Here is a 22,876-nt window from a genome sequence, read left to right on the forward strand (position 1 = left end):
GGCAGATGCCGTTATCCCCATCTCTCCCGGCATGGGGCTGCGGTTCTCGTACAGCACCTTGCACATCACCCCGCAGCTTCCGGCACCACCAGGCTGCGGCTGCAGCTCTCAGCACCCACACGAGCTCGTTTGCTGCTGCCTGGCGTTTCTGTGTGTTGGATCATCCTGATCCAGGGTTGTGTCATTACTGTCTCCAGCCCGTCACCTGGCGGGAGGGAGTAGCCCTGGGCTCCAGGGAAACAGCCCTTTTCTCCCTTGTGCCCTCCAGCCTGTATTTTGAGTGCCTCAGTTTCCCCATCTCCAAGAAGGACCTTGTTATCACAGGGGAACAAGAGGTTTATAAAACCCCTTTGGGAGGCACCCACGAGCAGCTCTCTTGTTTCAGCAGGGACAATTCTTGTGTAGATCCGACTCCCTGTACTCGCTTACAATTTCTGAGGACACAGAGGGGAAAAAAACAATACAAGTGAGAAGAAAATCAGGTCCAAATTATCTGACCCAAAGGTGAACTTCCCTCCCCTTGCGATGTCCAGGTTTAAACCCAAACTGCTGGTTTCACCAGGTCCAATTCCTGGCTGGGTCTCAGCTCCCAGCTCCATTCCAGCAGAGATATTCCCATTTGCACCAGTGCTCTGGGGAGGGGGGCTGAGAACCCACACTTTTCTATGTCTGTGTGTTTGCTCTATTTCCCCTTAAATCCTTGAACTCAGGGGCAGCTCAGACTGAGTTTAAAACCTAGGCTGCCTTTCACGCAAGAGTTAATAAAAGGAGGGAGTAAGCAAGATGATTTTGCAAGGAATTAAACCCAGGCGAAAGAGCCTATGGGAAAGAGCCTGTTACCAGCCCTGGGGCTGTAGGTCACCAGTGTGTGTACTTGCAGTCAGGGTTTATTAGGTCCTTGCCTGAGCTGAGAGAGCAAAAAAAAGCATGAGGAGCTGTAGGCAGAGCGGGCGGGGGCACTCCCTGACTCAAAATTGAGTGACGAGCCAGCGCAGTTTCCTCCATCCGGCCCCGCTCGCCATGTGTGTCATACACTCAGACTCATGATTCATCTCCTGGACTGCTCAAATGCTCTGGCCACTCCAGAGCTCTTCTCCATCGCTCACGGCGGGGCTGGTCCAAGCAGCCCCCCGCGCTCAGGGCTCGGAGGAGAAGATGGGAAAACTCTACGTGGCTGTTGGGATCCTCATGCTCTGCGCTGTTGGCGGCTGGGGTAGGTTTACAGCCTGTAGTGCTGTCACTTGCTTAAAGCCAGGTCATTTAGTGATTATGTTGCCTGTTATTTCCCAAAATCCCAGGACTTGCTGCATTCCCAGGGTCTGCGATTTCCCGGCGCAGTTCCCAAATACAAAGCACCGCTCAAGCCGGTTGGGCTTTGGCTGGGTCGGGGCCAGGAGTTTCTAAAAGATGTTAGAGGGTCAAGACGTGGTTTGGTGCATTATTCTCGCACTGAGTGCAGCAAGTGTATATTCTCTACCTACACTGTGTTTGGCTCTGGGTACTGGTTTGTTATGGAAGGAACTGGGGTATGACTTGGGCTTAATAAACAGAAGATACGCTGGGTGAATTTGCAAGGCAGGTAGTCACATTTTAAGGGCATGGAGGGTATTAAAGTCAGCGTTGCTGTCTTGTGTTATTTTTTCTCATGTTATTTCGGTGCTTTTCTTTAAAAACTCTGATTTCCAGCATCAGGTGATTTCAGGACAAATGTAGTTTGTATTTAAAAAAAAAAAATTTCCGATGCCTGAAGCACAGTGAAGAAGCCTAGAAAAGCATTATCTCCTCCCCAGGTATGTTTCTGGGGCTCAGAGGAAATCCTGCAACTGCAAAATGGTGCGGTGTTTTCAGCTCCTGGTTTATAAATCAGTCCCATTGTTTTTGAGGCCAGACTCAAGGGGGTTTGGGGCAACATTGTTCTGTCTAAAGAATTCCAGACTTTGGTGAATTCCCAGGAGCAGCCTGAGGCTCCGATCTGCTGCTGGAGCAAGCTGCCTGTCATCAGTACAGGATACAGGATAACCCCTGGAAAAGTTTAAGTTTATAGAGCTGCAGTTTAGGGCTGTGCAGGGGATTTCTCTGCTGCTCTGTCTCGGTGCCTATAATCAGCTGAGCTCAGTTTGGGGCATCCCTTCTCTGGGAAGATGCTGGCAGAGAGGGAGAAGTTCAGAGAAAAGACACAGCCCCAGGATGGCGTGGGCAGGAGATCTTTATCAAGTTTTCTAAACTATCTTTATCAAGTTTTTGATGGGCATATTCTTGCTCAAATTGGCAGAGGGGGAAAAAAACCCAAAGTGCGTGGCTGGCTAATGTGGTATGTAGAGGAGGTTATGTGGAGTGCAGATTGGGGACTGAGTAATTTGCTCCACCCAGGGAAGAGCAATGCTCGGCCACAGATGTCTGGGGTATTTCAAGTTCATTTCACCTCGCTCGGGGCTGCAGTGCTGTGCAGCCCCAGGCAGGTGGTTCCCATGCTGCTCAATTTATCTCCTGTTTCCCTGTATTTCATGTGCTAGGATTTCTTTTTCTTTTCTTTTTTTTTTTTAAAGCCTATGAGTCTTTAGGATCGGATGGTTATATAAGACAAGCTGCTTTTGTAGTAGAAAAATGCAGCTTCTATACTTCAGCTTATTAGTTTTTATTGCCAGAAAAACAAGCCCCAAAAATGAAAAAAAAAAAAAAAGAGAACTAAACCCCACAGAATTTATTAGTTTAGGTTGTGCTAGAATCTTGTTAACCTGCTCACAGCCAGGCAGCATCCTGAGCCTGGGAAGCACTGCTGGGTGCTCAGGGCCATAGCGTGAAGGGGCTCAAGCTGCAGCATCCTCCTCCCTCCTGCAAAGCCCTCCCGACACCGCACTCCCGCGTCCAGCAGTGCTGGAAATGCCAAAATAGAGACATTTCCCCGCAGTGAGGGGGGTGAGGCTCCCTGCTCGCAGCAGGATGAGCTGCATGTTTGGATGGTGATAACTGCTCTCTGTTCATCACTGCTGGTGCCCAGGGGATTTCAGCCCCTTCCCAGGGGAAGGGATAGCCCTACTCTATCCAGCCCTGTGTTAAGTGCAGCCAAGAATAGCCCCATACGGTGCTGGAGGTTGGGGAAGGGTCCTCTATCCCCGAGCATGTGTCTTGGTCATGGAGCAATGGAGACCACAGGGCTGGATGAGTCTGGGGCAGACACCCCGGGCTGGGGCTTCAGGCAGCCTGAGGGGGTAGGTGCCCACCTGTAGGGACTCCCTGGGCAAAGCCACCACTACCAGCAATGGCATGGTGGCATGCTGTGACAGCAGACCCCAGGGCAGCCTCAGGCATGGCAGCATCCCTCCCGCAGGGACCCTCTGTGCTGCAGCTCCATCTAACCCCATGTGCTGCTTCCCAGCCACGGGGCCACCGCTCTGTCTGGGGGGACAGCCTGGCTTGTGGGCCTTCTTCCAAAACCAACCAGAAAATTGGGTTTACATATCCAGCATGGAGGGGGAACACCAGATCAAGGGCCCCCTGGGCTGTGGGGAGGAAAGGAAACCACTGGGGCTCAGAGGCTGTGCACAGGCAGGAGGTAATTTGTACAAATGCTGGGGAGCAGAAGAGCTCTCCAGCCCAAAGGGATGGTCCTGAGGCTCATATGCCCCAGAGGTCAGTTTTTGCGGCATGAGGAAGCAAAGTGGAGGCAGCCAGGGGGCTCGGCTGGCAGACACGAGCTTGGAAATTCTCCACATTGTGTGTCAGTGTAGCCAGGTTTCGCTGAGACCGGAGTTAACACTGCACAGGGGAAACTGAGGCAGGGAGCGGCTGAGGGACTTGGCTCAAGTCACAAGGGAAACCTCTTTGAGAGAGGATTTGGACCAGTGCATCTCACGTCCCGGCATTAAATAGGAGCCTGGGCCAGGAGCATTGCTGGTGGTACTGGGTGCTATAACCCAGCCCCAGCCAGTGCTGCAGCCACCACAGCTGTGAGTCGGCAGCTGGACACGGTCACTACAGGGAGGGACGTGAGAGCGGAAAGCAATGAAACTCCTGGCATGGGACAGACAGCTACCTGGTGCCTCTCCCCTGACCCCAACCGAGGGGCCGTGGCGCTGGTCCAGGTATCAAAGCATCGGGACCCCCCAGGGACCTGCAGTTTCAGAAGCTGTTCCCATGTTCAGGCATGTGGCCCCCCCAGTTAGCAGCTCTGAGAGTTTAATCCTGAGTACCTCGAGCTGCCAGGGCTGTCCCCATGCCCAGGCTGCCAGGGTAATGTCTTCCCTGCCCTCCCCAGAGGGATGAGCCGCTGCCAGCTGCGCCAGAACTGGCTCCCAGCTGCACAGCACAGTGCAAATCCAAGGCACGTGCCCCAGCGCTGGGCTGCAGCCGCCGGCGCTTGGCAAGGCAGGAGGGATTTCACATAGACACAGCAGGAGCAGGCGTGAGAAGCGAGAGCCGGCACTGTTGGTGCTGCTGCTGTGTTCCGAGAGCCCTTCGCTGTCTCCCTACTCAGTTGCGGCTATCTGGACTCCTCCACCTCAGGAGGCAATACTGCTGTTAACACATTGCTAAGTGGCCTTGGTGCAGAAAGCACCGGAGATCGACCTGTCGCTCTTTTGGGCAATGCTAAATTTAAAGTCTTTCCCATCCTCGCACGCTGCTGCCGGGTATTTTAGTGTACGGCAAAAGCTCCAGGAGCAGATGCCACCCCAAAACTGGTGCTGAGCCAGGTAGTTGGGGTTTAGCCTTTAGTTTAGTCCTCCTCCATGGGATGAGCAGGGGGTGCAGGTGGGGCACACCAGTCCTGGTGCCCCAGGGCACATCCCCGAGCAGCCGTTGGCCTTTGGGACAGCCGCAGCATGTCCAGCTCAGCCTGTGACACCACCCTTGTACAGACACACACATCCACGACATGCTGCACACATGGCCGCTGTGCGCGCGCGCACACACACACACGCGTGCACGGTCGCGCTCCCAGGCTGCGTGCCAGCAGACATGAGTGCACAGTGCTGTTGCCGTGGTTCTGCCCAAAGACCTGACAACATCTTTTCACTGTTTCCTCTTTCTGCTTTGTGTTGCATTTCCTGCAGCTACAGAAAACGCCGCTTTTTCTGCCTGTGGTTGCTGGGGAGAGCTCTGGGCAGGGACTGGGAGACACAGAGCAAAGGGGAGACCCTAGCACCTGCTGCTCCACGTCATCACCCCCCAGGCTCCCTGGACTGCAGCGTTCCCCCAGCCAGGCAGGCACATGGCTGCAGTCTGCTCTGCTGGGGAATCCTAAAACTCTGCCAAGACGCTTGTGCCCTGGGAGGGAGGAAGAGCCAAGGGTGACGCCACCACAGGCATGCCCCCAGCTGCTCACCGCTTCTGCTGTTGGCAGTGGGAACCGCAGAGCCGCACAGTCCTGCCTCTGCCAGAGGAGCAACTCTGCCCCGGCAGGCATTGGCGCTGCCCTGGGGCCCCTGCAGGCATTTTGGGGCCTTTTAATCCCCCACACAGACCTGCTGGCCTCTGACCATCACAACTGGTGCTAGCGCACATCTCCGAAAGTCCCCACTGCCACTTCCACTGACAGACCCCAACCTTGGCCTGGGGCATCGGTGCAAACTACTGCTAGCACGTTTCTGGACTCATGCCCTTTCCCTCCCCGCCCTTTCCCCAGGTTTGAACCTGAGCCAAGACCAGCCACCGAGTTTAGCGTCTGCAAAGAAAGCACCGACCACGCTAGGTCGGGGGTGGTGGGAAGAGGCAGCAGTTCCCTGGCTGCTGGCAGGGCTGTGTGTACTGCACTATGCTGCTGGGAATTCACCCCTTCTCCCTCCCCGCTACCCCAAAATGTCTGCAGGGAGGCACAAGGGGAGATGACCCCCCCCTACCAGTGGTGGGGGCTTCACTCCGACACGTGTGCAACATTGCAGGTATGGGGGGACCCTTTAAGGAGCTGGCAGGTGAGAAATGATGCTCAGTCCTGGGCAGGATGAAGCCCAGCTGATACTGGGCTGGGGAGGTTGCTATAAAAGGGGCAAGGGGGCAGTACTTGGAATTTAGGGCTGGGAAAGTGGTTAGAGCAGAGCCCTGCTGGGATGGGGGCTGCAGCTGCTCATGAAGCTGCTGGCTGAGTACTGACACTTCAGCACATGTGTGGATTTTGGGCTCTGCAGGTTGTAACTGCTCTCTGTTTTGCTGTTTCAGGGGGTAACATCTGCACCACCCGTGGGGTGAACTCCTGCAAGCAGTGCCTGGCTGTGAGCCCCCTCTGTGCCTGGTGCTCCATGGAGGTAAGAGCAGGGAGAGGCTGAGTAGGGCTGAAGCATGTCCCTGAGCAGGACAGGGGATGTAGGAAGGCACGAGCCTTTGGACTGTAGGATGGATGCTGGTTCCTGCATTACAGCCATAAGCTTTGTCTACACCTGTTCCCACTGTGTCTAAACTCATTCCTTGGTGGCATCTGGCTCTGACCATGGCTTGAGATGTATCATGGGGCTTGAGCTGCCTGTTCCTGACTTGCTCTGAAAATCTGCCCCTTATCTGGGTCTGTTGGTGGGGGCTACATTGAGCTGGCTGGGAAATGCTGATGTTTCCACTGGGAATTCACTTTGTCTTTCAAAAAATGTACATTTGAAAACTTAGTTTACTTTTGGTTTGCTTCTTGAAAACCCATTGTAACTCTCTGATTAAAAGAGCTTAATTGCTGCAAGGGCTGGAAAGGGGGCCCAGAGGGAGGAAGATCAAATACTGATTAGAAGTTAAGGTTTGGGTTTAAAGCCTTTTTTTCATTGGAAAGAGGGGGGAAGGAACACAAGGTGCATGGCTTTGATTACTGAGTATGTGAGAGCTGAGCTGTGGCTCTAAAAATCACCCTGTTTGGGTAGGTGAGAGCCTGGAAGTTCTGCCATGCTCCCCTCCAAAAATGCTGCCCTGGGGGTTAGTCTGTCTGGGAGGTAGGAGGAGGGAGTTTCCTGGCAGGATGGGATGGGTGAGCAGACCAGGACTGAGACAAGGTGAGGCTGGGATGGGGACAGGTGATGAAACCTCCTTCAGGGCTTTGCAGCCAGGAGCTTCCCCTTCTGGCAAGATTTTTCTTGCTCTCTGCTTCTCCACCTGGGAAACCCTGCTTCCTTCAGCTGCAGCTCTGCCCATGGTGCCCACCAGGACTGGGAAAAGACCTGGGAAAAAGTGATCCAAGCTGGAAAATGCTGTTGGGTTGTGTCTGTATGGCTTGATGCTTTAGGGTCAGTGTGTATCTGGAGGGGATGCCTCTGCTTGCTGTGCCCATCAGACACTGTGAGGATCTCAGTGTGAATAAAGATGTTTGTGCCCCATTTTATCTCCTGCAAGGAGTGGCTGAACTTTTAGGGATAAGGGGCCTCGCTCCCCTCTCTGGCGGGAGAACGGCCAGCTGGGCTGGGCTCCCTCCTTCCCAGCCGCCTTCCTGGGCTGGGCTGGTGTCTTGATGCTGCAGCAGGGGCTGTGATGGGGTTGGGCTTTTTTTCCAGATCAGCAAAGGTTTCCAAAAAAGGAAATATTTCCAGTGCTGCTCAGGGTTGTGCTCATGAACGGACGTGACAAGCGGCGAGGGAGCTGTTCTGTTGCCAGCAACCAGCCTCTGGAGAGCCAGGCTGTGCAAGCTCTGCTTGGTAACTCTGCCTCCAACATCTGGACCACATTGTCTTAATTTAGCAAATAAGGGTGTTTTCTGTGGGTTTGTTTAATCTCCCTGGGGTGGGGAGGTCTCTGATACTGTGCCCCCCCTTTTTTTTTTAAAGGGATAGTGCCCTTATGTGTGCTCCTGCCCCCAATGCAGCCCTATCCTACCCACACTGCCTTCCTGAGGAGCCAGGGGTTATCAGTTACTCCTGCTCCATTCTGGCTTTGCACAGAAGGATCTTGTTGCAGTTTCTTGTGATCGCTGATCCACCAAGTGCTGATGTAGAGGAGGATTGCATTTTATTTATTTTTCAGAGACCTTGACCACTCTTACCAACAAGGACATGCCTATCCACTCACTTTTCCTTTTGGAGAAGTCAGCCAAGTCTTGACATTGAGAAGTGGCTCTAAAATCACTGTGGAGATTATTGTGGCAGATCTTCAAGGGTCTCATCCACCCAAAATGTCACCTGCTCTGATTCCCATGGAGGCAAGGCTAGACCAGGGTTTAATTCAAAGAAGCTACTGGAAAGTTTTAGCTTAATCTGCAGAGGCATCTGTTCTTTGGGTCTTCCCAGGAGCTCTGCTGCAGAGGAGCTGATGCTGTATGTGGTTGCCTGTGAGATGAAAATGGAGATGCCGTAGGGATGTGTGACTTCCCATAGCCTCCCTGCCCAGCAGGGAGGAGCTCAGGGTTGGAGATGGCTCTGCCTGACCCTGTACTCACAGGGATTGGAGGCAGCAATCGGGATAAACTCATCAAGTTTCCTGTCCTGGAGGAAGCTTGAGCGGATACTAAGCTGAAACCTCCTTCCCTGCAGCAGGACAGAGGTGATCAAAGGGGAGGTGGAGCTGGGGAGCATCTCAGCCAAGGGCTGTGTGCAAGTCTACAGAGGGTGGGGGAATAGAGTGGGGGCTGCAAGGGCCTTGTAGCCAAATGCCCCATCAGTAATTTTTTTCCTTTGCCTTCTGCAGTAATTTTGTTGCTGGGGAGGCTCCTGTAAGTCCTGAGTCAGTCATGATGTTTAGGGCTCCAGGGAAAAGGGAAGGATGTAGCCATAAGGTTAAATAGCTTCTCCATGGAAATCTTGCAGTGGGAATGATGCAATTAATCCCATAAGGTGCCATGTGTCCTCTGAGGGCCCGGGAATCCCTCTGGATCTCCAGGTATCACCCAGTGCCACAGTTAAAAACCAGTCTGCCAAGCCTGCTTTTCACCTGCATAGCTTTCCAGTGATTTCCCTGCCCAGGACAGGAATGTATGTGATGATTGATGGGATCTGGAATAAACCAGGCACTTCTTCGCACCGTGGGGATCCCAGTGGGACTAGCCTGCAGGGTGGGTGCAAGGGAGCTAGTTTAGAGGGATGTCTTCACAGACAGCATGCTGTCCAGGCAGTGGGAGTGGGAGGCTGCGGGGGAGGAACACGCCTGCTGATGTATTTTCTGGCTATCGCTTGGCCGCTGTTTCCAGAAGGCTGTGGGCCAGCCAGGGCCTCCTGACACAGTTTGCACTTTTCCACTTGTTTGCTTAAAACGTGCAAATTCATTCCTGGGTTCAACCAGCCTGAACCTGGAGGAACTGATATCCTGGATGGGGAAACTCTCCAGTACTGGGAGGCTGCAGTGTTGGGTCTAGCCTCCCAGGAGCAGAGAGGGAGCTGAACCAGCCGCACCAGGACTTGTGCCACCCCACTTTGCTGCAGGGAAAGGCTGTGCTGGTCTGCTGCAGGACTTTGAATGTAGAAAGGTTTGGGCTGTAGGCAGGAGATAGAGAAAACACTTGGAGGGGAGGGTGGCTGCTGCCCAGCTGGGAATGTGCAGCAGCAGATCCTGGCAGTGTTGGGCTGTGAAACAAATTCTTCCCATATTTGTCTTTGAGAAACCAAAGTGATGAGAGCCCTTCTGAATGTGCTGTGATAAGGGTGAGCAGCTGGGAGCTTTCTAGGAAAAGAGGGATGGGGCTAAAGCCCCACCATGACTCCACAGTTTGAGCTTCCTGGCCCTGACAGGCAAATGCCAGCTTCATCCACAGCCCCATTGCTCTTTCACTCCTTTTTTGGTTCTCCTTTCCCCCAGCTGGCTCCATCCGGCAGGAAGCTGGAGAGCTAGAGATAAGCCTGAACCATTCTTGGACAGGAACCAAGTGCCACTGCATGCAACAGGCTCATCCGCAGCAGGGTTGTTCCTTGCTCACAGTGAGATTTCTAAGAGTGTGTGTTGAGAAAATGGGGAGGGAAAAGGTGGCTTGTATTTTGCCAAAGTTTAGAAAATAATAAAAAGAGCCCAGACTCTACCTTTCACCCCCAGCCTGCCATGTTCACATCCCACCTCACCTTCTTCTAGCCATCTAACGTACACGGGCTTTCCTTTTAGCTTTGCCAAAAACCAAACCTGAGGCTCCAGCTGCTAGGAGTCAGGAAGGGGTTTGGCAGGGATGTGTTATCCATTGCTCTGTCTTGGCAGGGGTTCTTGAGCTCCCATGTGGAGCACAGCAGACCAAAACCTGCTCTGAACCCCAGCAGGACTTGCTGATCCTGGATCCCCTCTGTCTGCTACCACCCTTTTAGCAGAGACTGTGTGCCCCAAAAAGCCCCTTATCCTGGTCTTGCAGTAGGTGTGATAAAGCAGGGGCTCTCCATCCTCCTCCTGGGATAACTCTGACTTATTTCTGGGGGAACTGGCTCCTGACCGTGTCCCTCTCCCACAGATGCAATCATCCCCTCGCTGTGACCTGCTTGCCAACCTGCAAAAAAGTTGCAGGCAGGAATATATTGAGTTCCCCACCAGCACCGTAACCATCCTGGAGGACCAACCCCTCAGTGACAAGGGCTCGGGGAGCTCCACCACCACGCAGATGAGCCCCCAGAAAATACAACTGAACCTGCGGCCGGGTAAGAGCCCCCAAACTGCTGTGGGAAGGGGAAGTACAGTGGGAATAACCCAAAGGGCTCAAGCAATGAGTGAACTATCACTCTGCCTTGCTGGCCAAGGCTTTCTCATGTCCACTGGAAGCAAGGCCAAGGGCTGCATCAAACACTCTGGGAACATCCCTGATGGGCAGCTAGGCTGTCTGCAAGCTGCATTCTGCAGTTCAGTCTCTTGCCTTAATCCTGTGGTACCCCAAGGGGCAGGATGGGATGCGACTTCAACAATGCACGGGCTCATTTTATAAAATCATTTAGACCTTAGCCACTGCTCCTGTACTCTGAATGCTTTAGTAGAAGTCAGCTTGTCTAACGAGCTGCAGAGCAGCTGGCAGGCTTGGACTGCCAACAGGTTCCTGTAATTTCCCAGGCTTGTTTCAGCCAGGCAGGCTGGAGCAAATTAACTGTTATGGTCATTTGCCAGTATTGAGGAGTTTCAAGTGATGCCAGGCAGGAGGCAAAACTAATGGGCATCACTTGCCCAAGGTCACAAAACCAGTTGGGGAACAGGGAGTGAACAGTGTTGTCACCGTGGCTGTGCTCTGCACTGTGCATAGCCCATCCCCGGCCGTCCACTCATGATGACTATTCCAGTCCTGGCAGTAACAAATTTTGGTTCCTTGTGCTCATTAAAGGCCTGGGGCCAGATATCAGTGGCTGATAGCACGTGGCACGCTGTTCACATCCCTGGGCCTGGGCAAGAGGAGTCCTGACTTGTCTGAATGACAGTAGTCTGAAGCATTCCTGTGCAATGGGGACACATAGCTGCTGAGTAGCCATTCCTCTATTTAGGTCTGAAGGTATTTAGCAGGAGGCAGCTAGGTGTGCTGCTCTGGAGAGGAACAGGGGCAGCATGCAGTGTCATTAAGTTCCTGTTCCTTGGAAGCAGTAAAAGAAAACCCCAGCTTGATATCATCTCTGCCCAACCTACAAGACTTGGCATGAGTCATCTGCCTTGACTCATGAATCAAGACCAAATGCTGAAGGACAGGTCACAGCTCATGTCCCACAAGCTCAGAGTCCTCATGGCTTGAGCTCAACAAGGAGAAACAGACGTTCTCTGAGCACAAAGCTGGGACCCTTGACAATGTGGTGGTGCTCCAGTGGTGCAGCTGCAGGGGGGATGGAGCTCTTTGGGGTCTTGTAGATTTTGAAACTTTCTCCAGACTGAAAGTCAGACTCTGCCATGCAGTTCTAGAAGGAAATATGAAAACAATAACAATTTAAGCTCAATTAAAGCTTTTTTCCTCGACATTTGAGGTGTTCTGAGAAGGCTGCAGCTGTGCCCCAGTTTACAGTTCAAAGAACAGCGAGAAAGAACCTTTGTCTCTTTTAAAAAGCAGAAAGAAAAGGTCAACCCAAAGTGTTTTCAGTGCCTTTTTTTTTAAGTACAAAAGTCATCAAAACTGGCCTGTTCCCCAGAATGTTCTGTCTAAGGAGGTTTTTGTTTCAATAGAAAATGTTTCACCAAAAATTTCCCAGAAGGGACCAGAAGGAGCCAAGAGGAGAGGGAAGGAATAGGGATGGGGGAGGCCCTGGGAGATGTTCAGAGGCCTCAGGAGCCCAGAGAAGCCCGAAGCAGCCATGCAGCCCCCAGTAATCCCTGCAAGACCTGCTGCCCATACGCTGAGTGTTTCACTTACTCCATCCAGCACGTGTTGGTCACACTGTTAGTGCAGGACAGCTTGGGGGGGGGTCAGCTCTGAGCAGGAGGATCTGCTAATCTCCTGGTAATGAGAGGTTTGGAGAACAGGAACCATAAGCCACACTTGCCACCTCCAAGGGGTGCACAGCATATCTCCTGTGCAGGCACCCTGCCATAAGGGCTTTGTCTTTTTGTGTCTGTTTAACTGTGATATTCTCCTCCCAGCAGCTTTAATTCATCTCCTTGGGTTCCTGCTGACCCCATAGGTTGACTTTCTCCCTAGTCCTGAGATGAGCCCGTTTTGCTCCTCCCAGGGGAGAATCTCTCACTCTGTCCTGTCATGTTACAGATGACTCCCAGATCTTTCATGTCCAAGTGCGTCAAGTGGAAGACTACCCCGTGGACATCTACTACCTGATGGACCTGTCCAACTCCATGAAGGATGATCTGAGGAACATCCAATACCTGGGTACCAAGCTGGCCAGCGAGATGCGCAAGCTCACCAGCAACCTACGCATCGGCTTTGGAGCCTTTGTGGACAAGCCCATTTCCCCCTATATGTATATCTCTCCTCCTCAAGCCATCGCAAACCCTTGCTATGAGTAAGTCCCAGGCCAAGGGAGTCCTGTAAGGATCAGAAGTTAATGGAACATCACTGGAACGTGGCTGGAAATCCGTAGCAATGGATTTCAGCAGGGAGTTGGGCACCTGGTTTTGGGCAGGGTTTAAACCTTGCTGCACTGCTGGTGCAGGGAGAAGGAGCAGGTCTAAACTAAAAGTATCATTGTCACTCTTAAGGAAACAAACAATTATACACTGGTTTTTTTCAGGAGGGATGTTGAGGCTCAAAGAAAGTAACTCCTAAAAATCTCAGGAGGACAGAGGCTGGGAGCTGACCTGAGCCCAGCACCTCTAGACCATGTGATTGATTTTTTTAAAAGGTCTTTCACCAGCCTCAGGCTCTTGGGGTGCTTGGGTCCCTCCAGCACATCCCAGGCAGGACCATGGGATGTGGGATGGCTGCAGGGTGGGGATGGGAGCTGGAAGAGCCCTGCAAGCCTCATGCCCTGACTGTTTTCATCCCGCAGGATTGGGGAAACCTGCCTGCCCATGTTTGGCTACAAACATGTCTTGTCACTCACGGATGAGGTGACCCGCTTCAATGAGGAGGTGCAGAAACAAAATGTCTCACGGAACCGTGACGCGCCTGAGGGCGGCTTCGATGCCATCATCCAGGCCACTGTGTGTGATGTAAGGGGCAAGAAGGCCTGGCTGGGGCCAGAAGGTTGTCAGGCTGGCTCTGGTGGGTTGGCAGGGACCACCCAGCCCCACCAGGACAGGACCGTAAGCCCTGTGGAGCTGCTGTGGGGATGAGATCCAGACAGGGTAAACATTCAACAAGGACGTTACTAGGCCAAGAGCTGAGGCAAGGGAAGAGCAGGACCCTCGTGTGGCTTCCTGGGAGGAGAGAGGAGCAGAGCAAGTGCTTGGGGACTGATGATGATCCCATGTCAGCCCTGCAGTAACTGGCCCAGAAGAGACATCTTCTCTCCTTGCTGGAGATGGGATGGGTTGCATCCTTCAGTCATTAGCGACTTCAATTAATGCTCTGGCAAGTTAAAACCTATCTTTTGCCTTTGCAAGCAGCCCATGCCCACCTGCCAGGCTCCGTGGCCCACACACACACCCCCACACAGCACTTCCCTGGGAGAGTGATTGTCCTTGGTTCCCACTGCAGTGACAGGTTGGTCCCTATGGCCAAACCATGACCCAGGGTGGCAGTGAAGGCAGCAGTGGGATGCTGGCACACAGGGCTGTCCTCAGCACATGCTGCCACACCACTGGGAGCTGCCTTTCACTGCAGGAGAAAATCGGATGGAGGAACGATGCTTCCCACCTACTCGTCTTCACCACGGATGCCAAGACCCACATTGCGCTGGATGGCAGGCTGGCTGGCATCGTGCAGCCCAACGATGCCCAGTGCCACATTGACAAGGATAACTTCTACTCTGCCTCTACCACACTGGTAAATCCTGACGCATGTGTGGGGTTGTGGAGCCCAGAGTTCCTGTTGAGGGTCCCCATGGGATTGGAAAGTTGGTCCAGCCCTGGTTGGAGGGCATGATGAGGACCAGGGTGGTGGTTGGGGGTACATGTTCCAAGGGTATAGCCTGTCGTCTTCCCCAGGACTATCCCTCTCTGGGTCTGATGACTGAGAAACTATCGCAGAAGAACATCAACTTGATCTTTGCTGTGACAGATACGGTTGTTGGCCTCTACCAGGTAACAGCTGCTGTGAAAAGCCACCTTCTTGGGGGTCTGGTGGGTCCTGAGGACCACCCTTTGCAGCTTACCTTGAGTGACTGCACATAGCTTGGTGGTCTCCTGCCCTGTCAAAGCTCCTTGGGAAGCTCCTGTGTGCCTGGACAGGGTTTGGCCCAGCTGTGGCACATTCACCTGTGATGAGCAGACCATGCTTACGATATTTCTCCAGAACTACAGTGAGCTGATCCCAGGCACCACCGTTGGCACTTTGTCCAGAGACTCCAGCAATGTCCTGCAGCTCATAGTGGACTCTTATGGGGTGAGTGTGCAGTATGATGGCCCAACAATGCCTCTCTCCCTCCCAAAATAGCCACTGCTTCATAATGCAAATAGCCCATACAGATTTGGCAACTCCCCCAGCCCTGAGCATTGTCCTTGGACCAGCTGTGAGCATCTACCTCCACCCACACATGTGGGGACCCTGGGGAAGGGAGGTCACTGTGTTCACTGCCTGCTTCTTCCCATCCTTGAAGGCACTTGCCTTTAGGGAATGATGTAGCCAAGTCCTGAGGAAGACTCTGGGCACTTAGCTCCTTTCCCGTGTGTGGGAACATCACTGTGGTGCTCAGGGGGACCCCTCCCCAGGACTGAGCCCTGCCCAGCCTGTGTTGTCGTCTTCATCACTCCTCTCTCCTCTCCTAGAAAATCCGCTCCAAGGTGGAGCTGGAGGTGCGTGACCTCCCTGAAGAGCTCTCGCTGGCCTTCAATGCCACCTGCCTCAATGATGAGGTCATCCCTGGGCTCAAGTCTTGCGTGGGGCTCAAGATCGGGGACACGGTGAGAATCCTGCTCATGGGCTTGGCGGGGGGGGGGTTCCCCTTTATGTAGCAGCACTGCCAGCTTGTCCGATGCTCCCCACAAGCACTGTCTGCTTGTCCCACCACGTCCTGGGTGACACAGACCCTGTAATCTTTGCAGTGGAGAGACAGGTCCAGCTGGGTGGGTGCAAGGCAGAAAATGGGTTTTTGCAAACTCTATGGTCCTCTTGCTCAGCCCAGAGTGCTGGCCAGAGTGTGCGGGATTTAGCCTGATTACTGCAGCAGGAATGTGCCCTGGCCCAAACTGTGCTGGGACAGCTTTGAAAAGCCCAGAGACCTTGTAGGTCCCATTTCTGGGCTCCTTAGGCATGTGCTGGAATGGGTACCCCAATACTGTCCTGGTGGTACTGACACCTGGGCGCACCCCTCTGCCCTACAGGTGAGCTTCAGCATTGAGGCCAAGGTGCGGGGATGCCCACGGGAGCGGCAGAAATCCTTCACCATCAAACCTGTGGGCTTCAAGGACAGCCTGACAGTGGTGGTGAACTTCGACTGTGACTGCTCCTGTGAGAGCCAAGCCAAGGCCAACAGCTCATTCTGCAGCCAAGGCAATGGCACGCTGGAGTGCGGCGTGTGCCGCTGCAACCCCGGGCGCCTGGGCTCGCACTGCGAGTGCTCGGAGGAGGAGTACAACCCCTCGCAGCAGGACAACTGCAGCCCCAAGCCAGGCCAGCCCCTCTGCAGCCAGCGTGGCGAGTGCATCTGCGGGCAGTGCGTGTGTCACAGCAGTGATTTTGGGAAGGTGACAGGCAAATACTGCGAATGCGATGACTTCTCCTGTGTCCGCTTCAAGGGCCAAATGTGCTCAGGTGAGTGCTGGGCTTGGAGAGGAGGCAGCTCAGGGTGTTTATGCTGCCTGGGCTCATGGACGAGGGAGACCGGCTCTTCTGGGACTTGTCCCATGCATTGTCCCTATCTCTGGCTTGCCCAGCCATGGCTTTCCCTGGACCAGTCATAGGTCTGAAGTGATGCCAGGGAGAATTAATCCCTTTTTGGCAGCTGGTATCACCTTCTGTGCCCAAGAGCCATGGCAGTGTGATGGGCTCCAAGGATTAAAAGCAGACCTCAGTCCCTGCTTAGACTCAGGAGTCCCATTAGGCTGGCTGGTGGGCACCCTGGGAAGCAGCTCTGGGGTGTGCAGGGCAGGGATTGGCCAGACCCTGCTTGAATTGCAGCCCCTGACATGTCAGAGGTGTTGCTTTGCAGAAGGAAACCCAGGGTGGAGGGAAAGGGCTGGGGGGAGGCAATTTTTATCCTCTGCCTGGTTCTTGAAGACTCCCCTTGACAAAAACATTGAGGAAGCAAATCCCTCCCCCTTGCTGGCCTTACAGCATCGCCCCTCCTGACTATTCATCTCTTCCATGTGCTACCAGACTCTCCTGCTCCAGCCCCAGCTGCTGCTCCCAGTACTGGGGAGAGAGGACTAGGCCCTTGGGTACTCTTCCCATGCCAGGAACCAGGGAAGGAGCCCTTCTCTGCAAAACACCCATCCCAAGTCCCAAGAGTGGGTTTACATGTCCTGATGTGCCAGGGCCTCTTCCCCATTGGGAATAACCATCTATGGTTTCTCCCACCCATGTCTTCAGTAAGCACTGGAGATCTGAGCAAACCCCAGCACTCTGACCCATCTCCTGGGTTTTCAGAGGATGTGAGAGGGGTGGCAGTGCCTGAGACTGGGTCAGGAAGCTGTGGCATGTTACCTCCAGGAGCAGAGCATCCCCAAAAGTGATTCAAGAGGGGAACAAGAGAGGGGTAGCCACCCCTTTTCTTATCCCCAGCCTCCCTCTGTGAGCCCAGGTGAGGTGGCTGCTAACACAGTGACAAAAAAAGCCACCGCTTTCATGCTGTGAGCCAAAAAAATCTCCAGGAAAATGTCAGTGGCCAAAGCTGATCCCACTCTGCTGGAACCCAGCAGGTGAGATGAAACCTGCTGGCCAGATGACACCAGTTCCTGCTCCCCAATGTTCCCAAATTGAGTTTTTGGGACCCCACCTGCCCCTCAGCCCAACTTCATGGCCCACAGCTGCCTCTCTGCTGCTGGGATTGATCCTTTATCTTAACAGCCTGTTGATAAAGAGAGGTGGAAATGCTGGGGTTTTCCCCACCCTGAACAGTCAGTGCCCTCAGTGCCCCAATGAGCTGGGTGCCTGTCCCTACTCCTGCTCCTTGTTTACACAAGGGCTGCCAGTTGACTGGCAAAGGGTGATGATGAAGCACTGCCTCCAGCCTGGGCAAGCTGTTAATTAACCCGTCTGACCCTATTGGAATCAATCCTGTCCCATTGAGCCACTTCTCCCCAGCCTCCCCATCTGTTTCCATGCCTCGTCACCCAGTGTGGCACTATTTTCCTGTGATTCAGCCCTAGTTCCTCATTAATGGAGTTACACATCTATTTCTCATGCCAGTGCCTCCAAGACCATGGTGGGGATGGTGCCCAGCTGAACCCTCACCAGGAGCAGCATTCCCAATGTGCCCTGGTGTGCTCGGGGCTTGGGATGGGTCAGCATGTGTCAACTCCACTGTGTTTCCACTGCTTACTGTGTCTTATCTCTGAGCTGAAATCAAACCACAATCCAAATAGCTCCAGGCTTTGGCAGGATCTGAGCATATCTGTCTGTCTGATTAAACCAGTTTCGGCAAGCATGCAGAGCTGCTTGGGTTTTTCCCAGCAGTCAGCTTCCTCTACCTAGTCTGGGGCTGGGAAGTGAGTGGGATTTGGGGGTTTTGACCAGATGTCCTGACTCAATCTGAAATTAAAAGCCAAAGCTTGACTAGCTCAGAGATGGATCTGATTGAGCATCTCCAGCTGCTGCTGCTACCAACCTGCCACAGCTGGGACAGCTCAGCCTGAGATTTAGCCTTTTTTTTCTTGAATAAGGGGGAATAAGAGGAGTGTTGGGAACATGAGAAAGGTTGAAGTTTCATGTGAGCTGCTGTGTGTCACACCCCAAGGGCAGTGGAATGGGGTTGTCCTGGGCGGCTGGTCTGCTTTGCTGTGCCCATGGAGGTGGAGCTGCCACTCTGGGTACATGGGCATCCCATATGGGTGATATGGGATCTATGGGGACACCTGAGGGTTCTGATACCCTCTGGGTTGTCCCCAGGCCACGGGCAGTGCAGCTGCGGGGACTGTCTGTGCGACTCAGACTGGACCGGTGACTATTGCAACTGCACCACCCGCACCGACACATGCATGTCCAGCAACGGACTGGTGTGCAGCGGCCACGGCTCCTGCATCTGCGGCAAGTGTGACTGTACGCAGCCCGGCTCCTACGGCGACACCTGTGAGAAGTGTCCCACGTGCCCGGACGCCTGCACCATCAAAAAGTGAGAGAGGGCAGAGAGCTGGGACAGGTCATACCCCATCTGGGAGCTGGCAGAGAGCTGGGATGGGTCATATCCCATCAGGGAGCTGGCAGCAGTGGTGGCGGGAGCTCTCACCAGCTGCAGCCTGGTTGGGTTGGAATTCCAGCAATTTCTGCAGTCTGAGAATGAAAGGTGTGACGGTCCCCTGGGGAGAGCATGGAGGAGCTCATGGTACCTCCCTCCTCTTCCTCAGGGAGTGCGTGGAGTGCAAAAAGTTTGAGCGAGGAATGCTGGTGGAGCAGCAGACCTGCAGCCGCATGTGCCGCGATGAGATCGAGACGGTGCAGGAACTGGGTAAGGGACTCAAACCCCTGCCCTAAGTGTGGAAATCTAGGGGGCCATGTGTGCTGTCTGGTTTCCCTCCACGTGTGGATCCCCCTGGCACAGGGGACTCTGAGCCTCTCACTCTGGCAGGTGACAGGGGCAAGGATGCCGTGAACTGTACCTACAAGGACGAGGACGACTGCGTCGTGCGGTTCCAGTACTATGAGGACTCCAGTGGCAAGTCCATCCTCTATGTTATTGAGGACCGAGGTAAGACCCAGCTGCTGCAGTTGGGCTGGGTGGGTGCAGAGCGTGCCATGATGGGTTTCTATGCTAAACAGGGGGGTTTTGTGTCCCTTTTGTAACTCCCACTGCCACCAGGCTCACGGGGCACCGCGGTCAGGGGCTGAGAGGGATTAGAGCTGCTTTGTTCCCTGCATGGCGATTTCCTGCCTGTCTCACGTTTCCCCACTGCGTTGCTGTTATTTCACCCCCCCATGTTGAGGCCAAGGATGGGGGCTCAACCTTCCCACTGCCCTGATCCTGCTTCTGACTCTATGGGTGTGACTCTTCTTGAGAAGTAGATAAAAGCTGGCTCCTGTTAGCCAGGCAGTAGCAATGCTATGGTTGCGGCTCAGGGCTGGGATATGGCAGTCCCCCACCACGCAGAGCAGCCCCGGGGTCTCCAGCAACTTCAGGGTCTAATTTCCAGCTGAGCCAGGGGCTGCATGGCCACAGATTCTTCAAAAGCAGGGCCATGAGGGCAGCTGCTTGCTCTCTTAGAACTGGCTGCCATCAGCAGGGCTGCAGCCCACCCCCACCCCCCCCCCACCCCACCTCTATGCCTGGAGGGGAGTGGCAGGCGAGGGTGGCTGCATGGCCCTGGGGAGCATGCAGGGGGAGCAGGGTGGGTGCTGGGATTCACACCAGATCTCGCTGCCCCGGGTTTGCTGGCATGGTGTTGACACACAGCCAGAGAGCGGGGGTGCTGTGGGGTGTCAGCCAGGCTGGTGGCTTGGGGATGAACTTCCACCAGCCCAGGGACTTGGTTTCTGATGTCATCACCCACCATGGATGGGACCTGCGATGCCCCTGATCTGGACTGCTCTAGGCTTGGGTGCATACCCCTGCCCTACAGACAGGAGCTTGAGGATCTCAGCACAGGCACCCCATGAATGGGCTCTTCCTTTATAGAGCCTGCTGTGCTCAAGGGTGGAGGCTCCTGCTCCCTAACAGGGGAGGGTGAAGCCCTCCCGAGACCAGAAGAGTTCCATGTACCCATGGCCAGGCAGCCCCAAATTTAATTTCCCTGTAGGAGCTAAGCCCCCCCAACCCTGCCTTCCTCCCTCCAGACTGCCCAAAGGGGCCAGACATCCTGGTGGTCCTGCTGTCAGTGACAGGTGCCATCCTGCTCATCGGCCTTGCTGCCCTGCTCATCTGGAAGCTCCTCATCACCATCCACGACCGCCGGGAGTTTGCCCGCTTCGAGGAGGAGAAGGCCAAGGCCAAGTGGGACACGGTGAGGGCCAGCGGGTCGGGTGTGCTAGGCAGGAATCCCTGAATCCCACAGCCCCTGGGCTGAGTGGATCCAGATCCCAGTGCTCCCAGCACAACAGCTGGTTGCTGTCTGTAGTCCCAGGTCATGGTCCTTAGGGACCAGCTTGTCCCACCCCTCTCTGAAGCGTGGCAGTGTGTCACGGGCAGGATTCGGGATGACACTGCCAGCCTGGACACCCCCTCCCTGAGACTGCTGCAGTCCCAGGGGCTGTGTACAGGCAATAGCAGATGTCCCAGATGCTTTTCCCACCTCCAGCATATCCCAAGCACTTGTCACCAGTGTGACCCTCTTACTCACTGCCTACACCAGTGTTTCCATCCCATGAGTGAGGCAGAAGGTCCCTCCTGCCACGGGATGCTGGAAGGGCTGAGGCATCCGGAGTATGGGGAGGGGGGCTGGGACAGCACTGATGCCTGTCCCCTATCTGTCCTCCACCTCCCCAGAGGAAAGGAATGGGGTGGCTCTTTCAGGGGGTCTCTGCTCCTGAGCTCCTACTGGCTTTCCTCTCTTCCACAGCAGCTTTTCTCTGCCCTCCCCCATGAAACTTTATGGGGAGCTGTTAAACTGCACAGTCAAAGCCTTGAGTGGAGACATGGATCCACCACTCAATGCTGGAATGGTGCCTCAGTTTCCCCAGCTGTAAAGTAGAATGAATGCTGATGCCAAGCACAAAGTGATGATGCTCTTTTTCCAGGGCCACAACCCTTTATATAAAGAGGCTACGTCTACCTTCACCAACATTACATACCGTGGGAACATGTAAGGATGCCACATCCAGTGCTGGCTGTGGGATCAGCCGAGGATCTGTGGGATCTTCTGGAGTCCGGTTTACAGAAGAGCTTGTGTGTATCTGTGTGTGAGTGTGTGTGTGTAATTTAACAATCCCTCGACTGCCTCCAAAGCCCTGTTGTCCATCACCCCACTGTAACTGCAGGGATGTGCTTTCCACAGCAAACCTCTCATCCTTACCTCGGTGGGTCGCCTTGCAGGAGCCGGTGGCCCCTCCATACACTGAACATGGAGAAATGGGACTTTCTGTGCCTGGCGCGTCTGTGAAATGTTAGGTGTTCATCTGGCTGAGCAGATTATCGGAGCAGCTGCTTGAAGCGAAGGCTGAGCTGTGCTCTCCTCCATGGCCTGTGCTGGAGAAGCTCTGCCCACTTCGAGTCCCCTCGTGCACTGGACAGATGTAGTCCCCCTGAGTATGGGAGCAGTCTCCTTGGGGGACAGGGCAGCTGCGCTTGCTGGCAGCAGGCAGGAGCTGTCATGTAGCTTTGTAGGTTGAGGACAGCCCCCTGCTGCTTGCAGCCACACATTTCTGGTGCTGCTGTGGTCTGGGATGGTGAAAAGCAAATCCCCTGGTATTGCAGTGCCCTTCTTCATTCCCTCCATGTGCACACAGTTTGCACCTTCAGCCAACTCTATGTAGCAGCAGCTGCACTGGGCTCAGCTGCAGCTGGGCTCAGCCCCAGGGATGGTGCTGAGCTCCCCTTGTTCCCGTGCCACAAAGCACATGGCTGTGAAGGCAGCAGCCTGGGGAGGGCTGTGATGCCCATTAGCCTTGAGCCTGTCCACCCCTCTCCCTTTTCTTTGTTTTTTGGGCTGAATAACTGTACCACACTTGGTTTTCTGCGTAGCTCAGAATTCCAGAAGAGCAGGCATGGTTCAGGCCATGTCCTGCTGCCTGGGGCTATGTATTACCCGTGGTTTGCCCTGTGGGGAAAAACCAAAGAAATGTCTGAGTAGCAGAGTTTGGCTGTAACAGCTCTGCTGCCTGATCCATTCCCCAGCCAGAGCATGGTGGTTCTGGTCCCCCAGATTGCACCAAAAAGCAACACTGACCTTGTGCCTTGTGTGGGGCTGGCCCTGAGTGCCCCAGCAGCATGTTGGCTCAGCTGGTGGTGGCGTTGCGTCTCTGTTCCCTGGCTGGCCTGTCCCCAGCAGCATGGGGGCAGGGGCTGGCTGCAGAGTGGGAGCTGGGGCTTAGCCCTGGAGAGGGGAGGGTTGGATGAGCAGCAGCAGAGCTGTAGCAATTCACATCACAAAAATAAATACAAAAAAACCCCTCAAATTACTAACGGTGTTGGTGTCCACGCCAGCGGTTTGTGCCCAGGCTTCCTGCCCCGTGGGCAGCCCCTAGGACCCCGGCATGACAGGGACAGCTGAGCTGGTGGTGAAGGTGCTAAACCTGGGAGCAGGGTCCTGCCTGTGCCCCCAGCCCATGTGCCCGCTCGGCGCTGCGTCGCACGGGGCTGCGGGGACACCCAGCGGTCACTCTTCAAAACAGCATTTTGGGACCACAGAAGGTGCCGGAAAAACGGTTTGCCCGGCTCTCCGACATCTTCCCCCCCTCCACTCCTGCACC

The 22,876-nt window shown here is 54.5% G+C and overlaps 1 protein-coding gene across 1 annotated transcript; it reads left to right on the forward strand.

Moving 5' to 3' along the window:
* Positions 1 to 900: 900 nt before the first annotated feature.
* ITGB3 (integrin subunit beta 3) lies at positions 901 to 22,582 on the forward strand. Its single transcript, XM_054801786.1, has 15 exons — positions 901 to 1,213; positions 6,154 to 6,239; positions 10,319 to 10,502; positions 12,530 to 12,782; positions 13,269 to 13,431; positions 14,045 to 14,206; positions 14,368 to 14,463; positions 14,675 to 14,764; positions 15,148 to 15,282; positions 15,703 to 16,132; positions 18,428 to 18,650; positions 18,883 to 18,983; positions 19,104 to 19,223; positions 20,306 to 20,472; positions 21,206 to 22,582. Exons 1-15 carry the CDS (start codon positions 1,069 to 1,071, stop codon positions 21,272 to 21,274), a joined length of 2,424 nt encoding a protein of 807 aa, XP_054657761.1. The 5' UTR covers positions 901 to 1,068; the 3' UTR covers positions 21,275 to 22,582.
* The last annotated feature ends 294 nt before the right edge of the window (positions 22,583 to 22,876 follow it).

Source organism: Grus americana, chromosome 22 (assembly GCF_028858705.1).
Source record: "Grus americana isolate bGruAme1 chromosome 22, bGruAme1.mat, whole genome shotgun sequence".
In the NCBI taxonomy this organism is placed as follows: Eukaryota; Metazoa; Chordata; class Aves; order Gruiformes; family Gruidae; genus Grus; species Grus americana.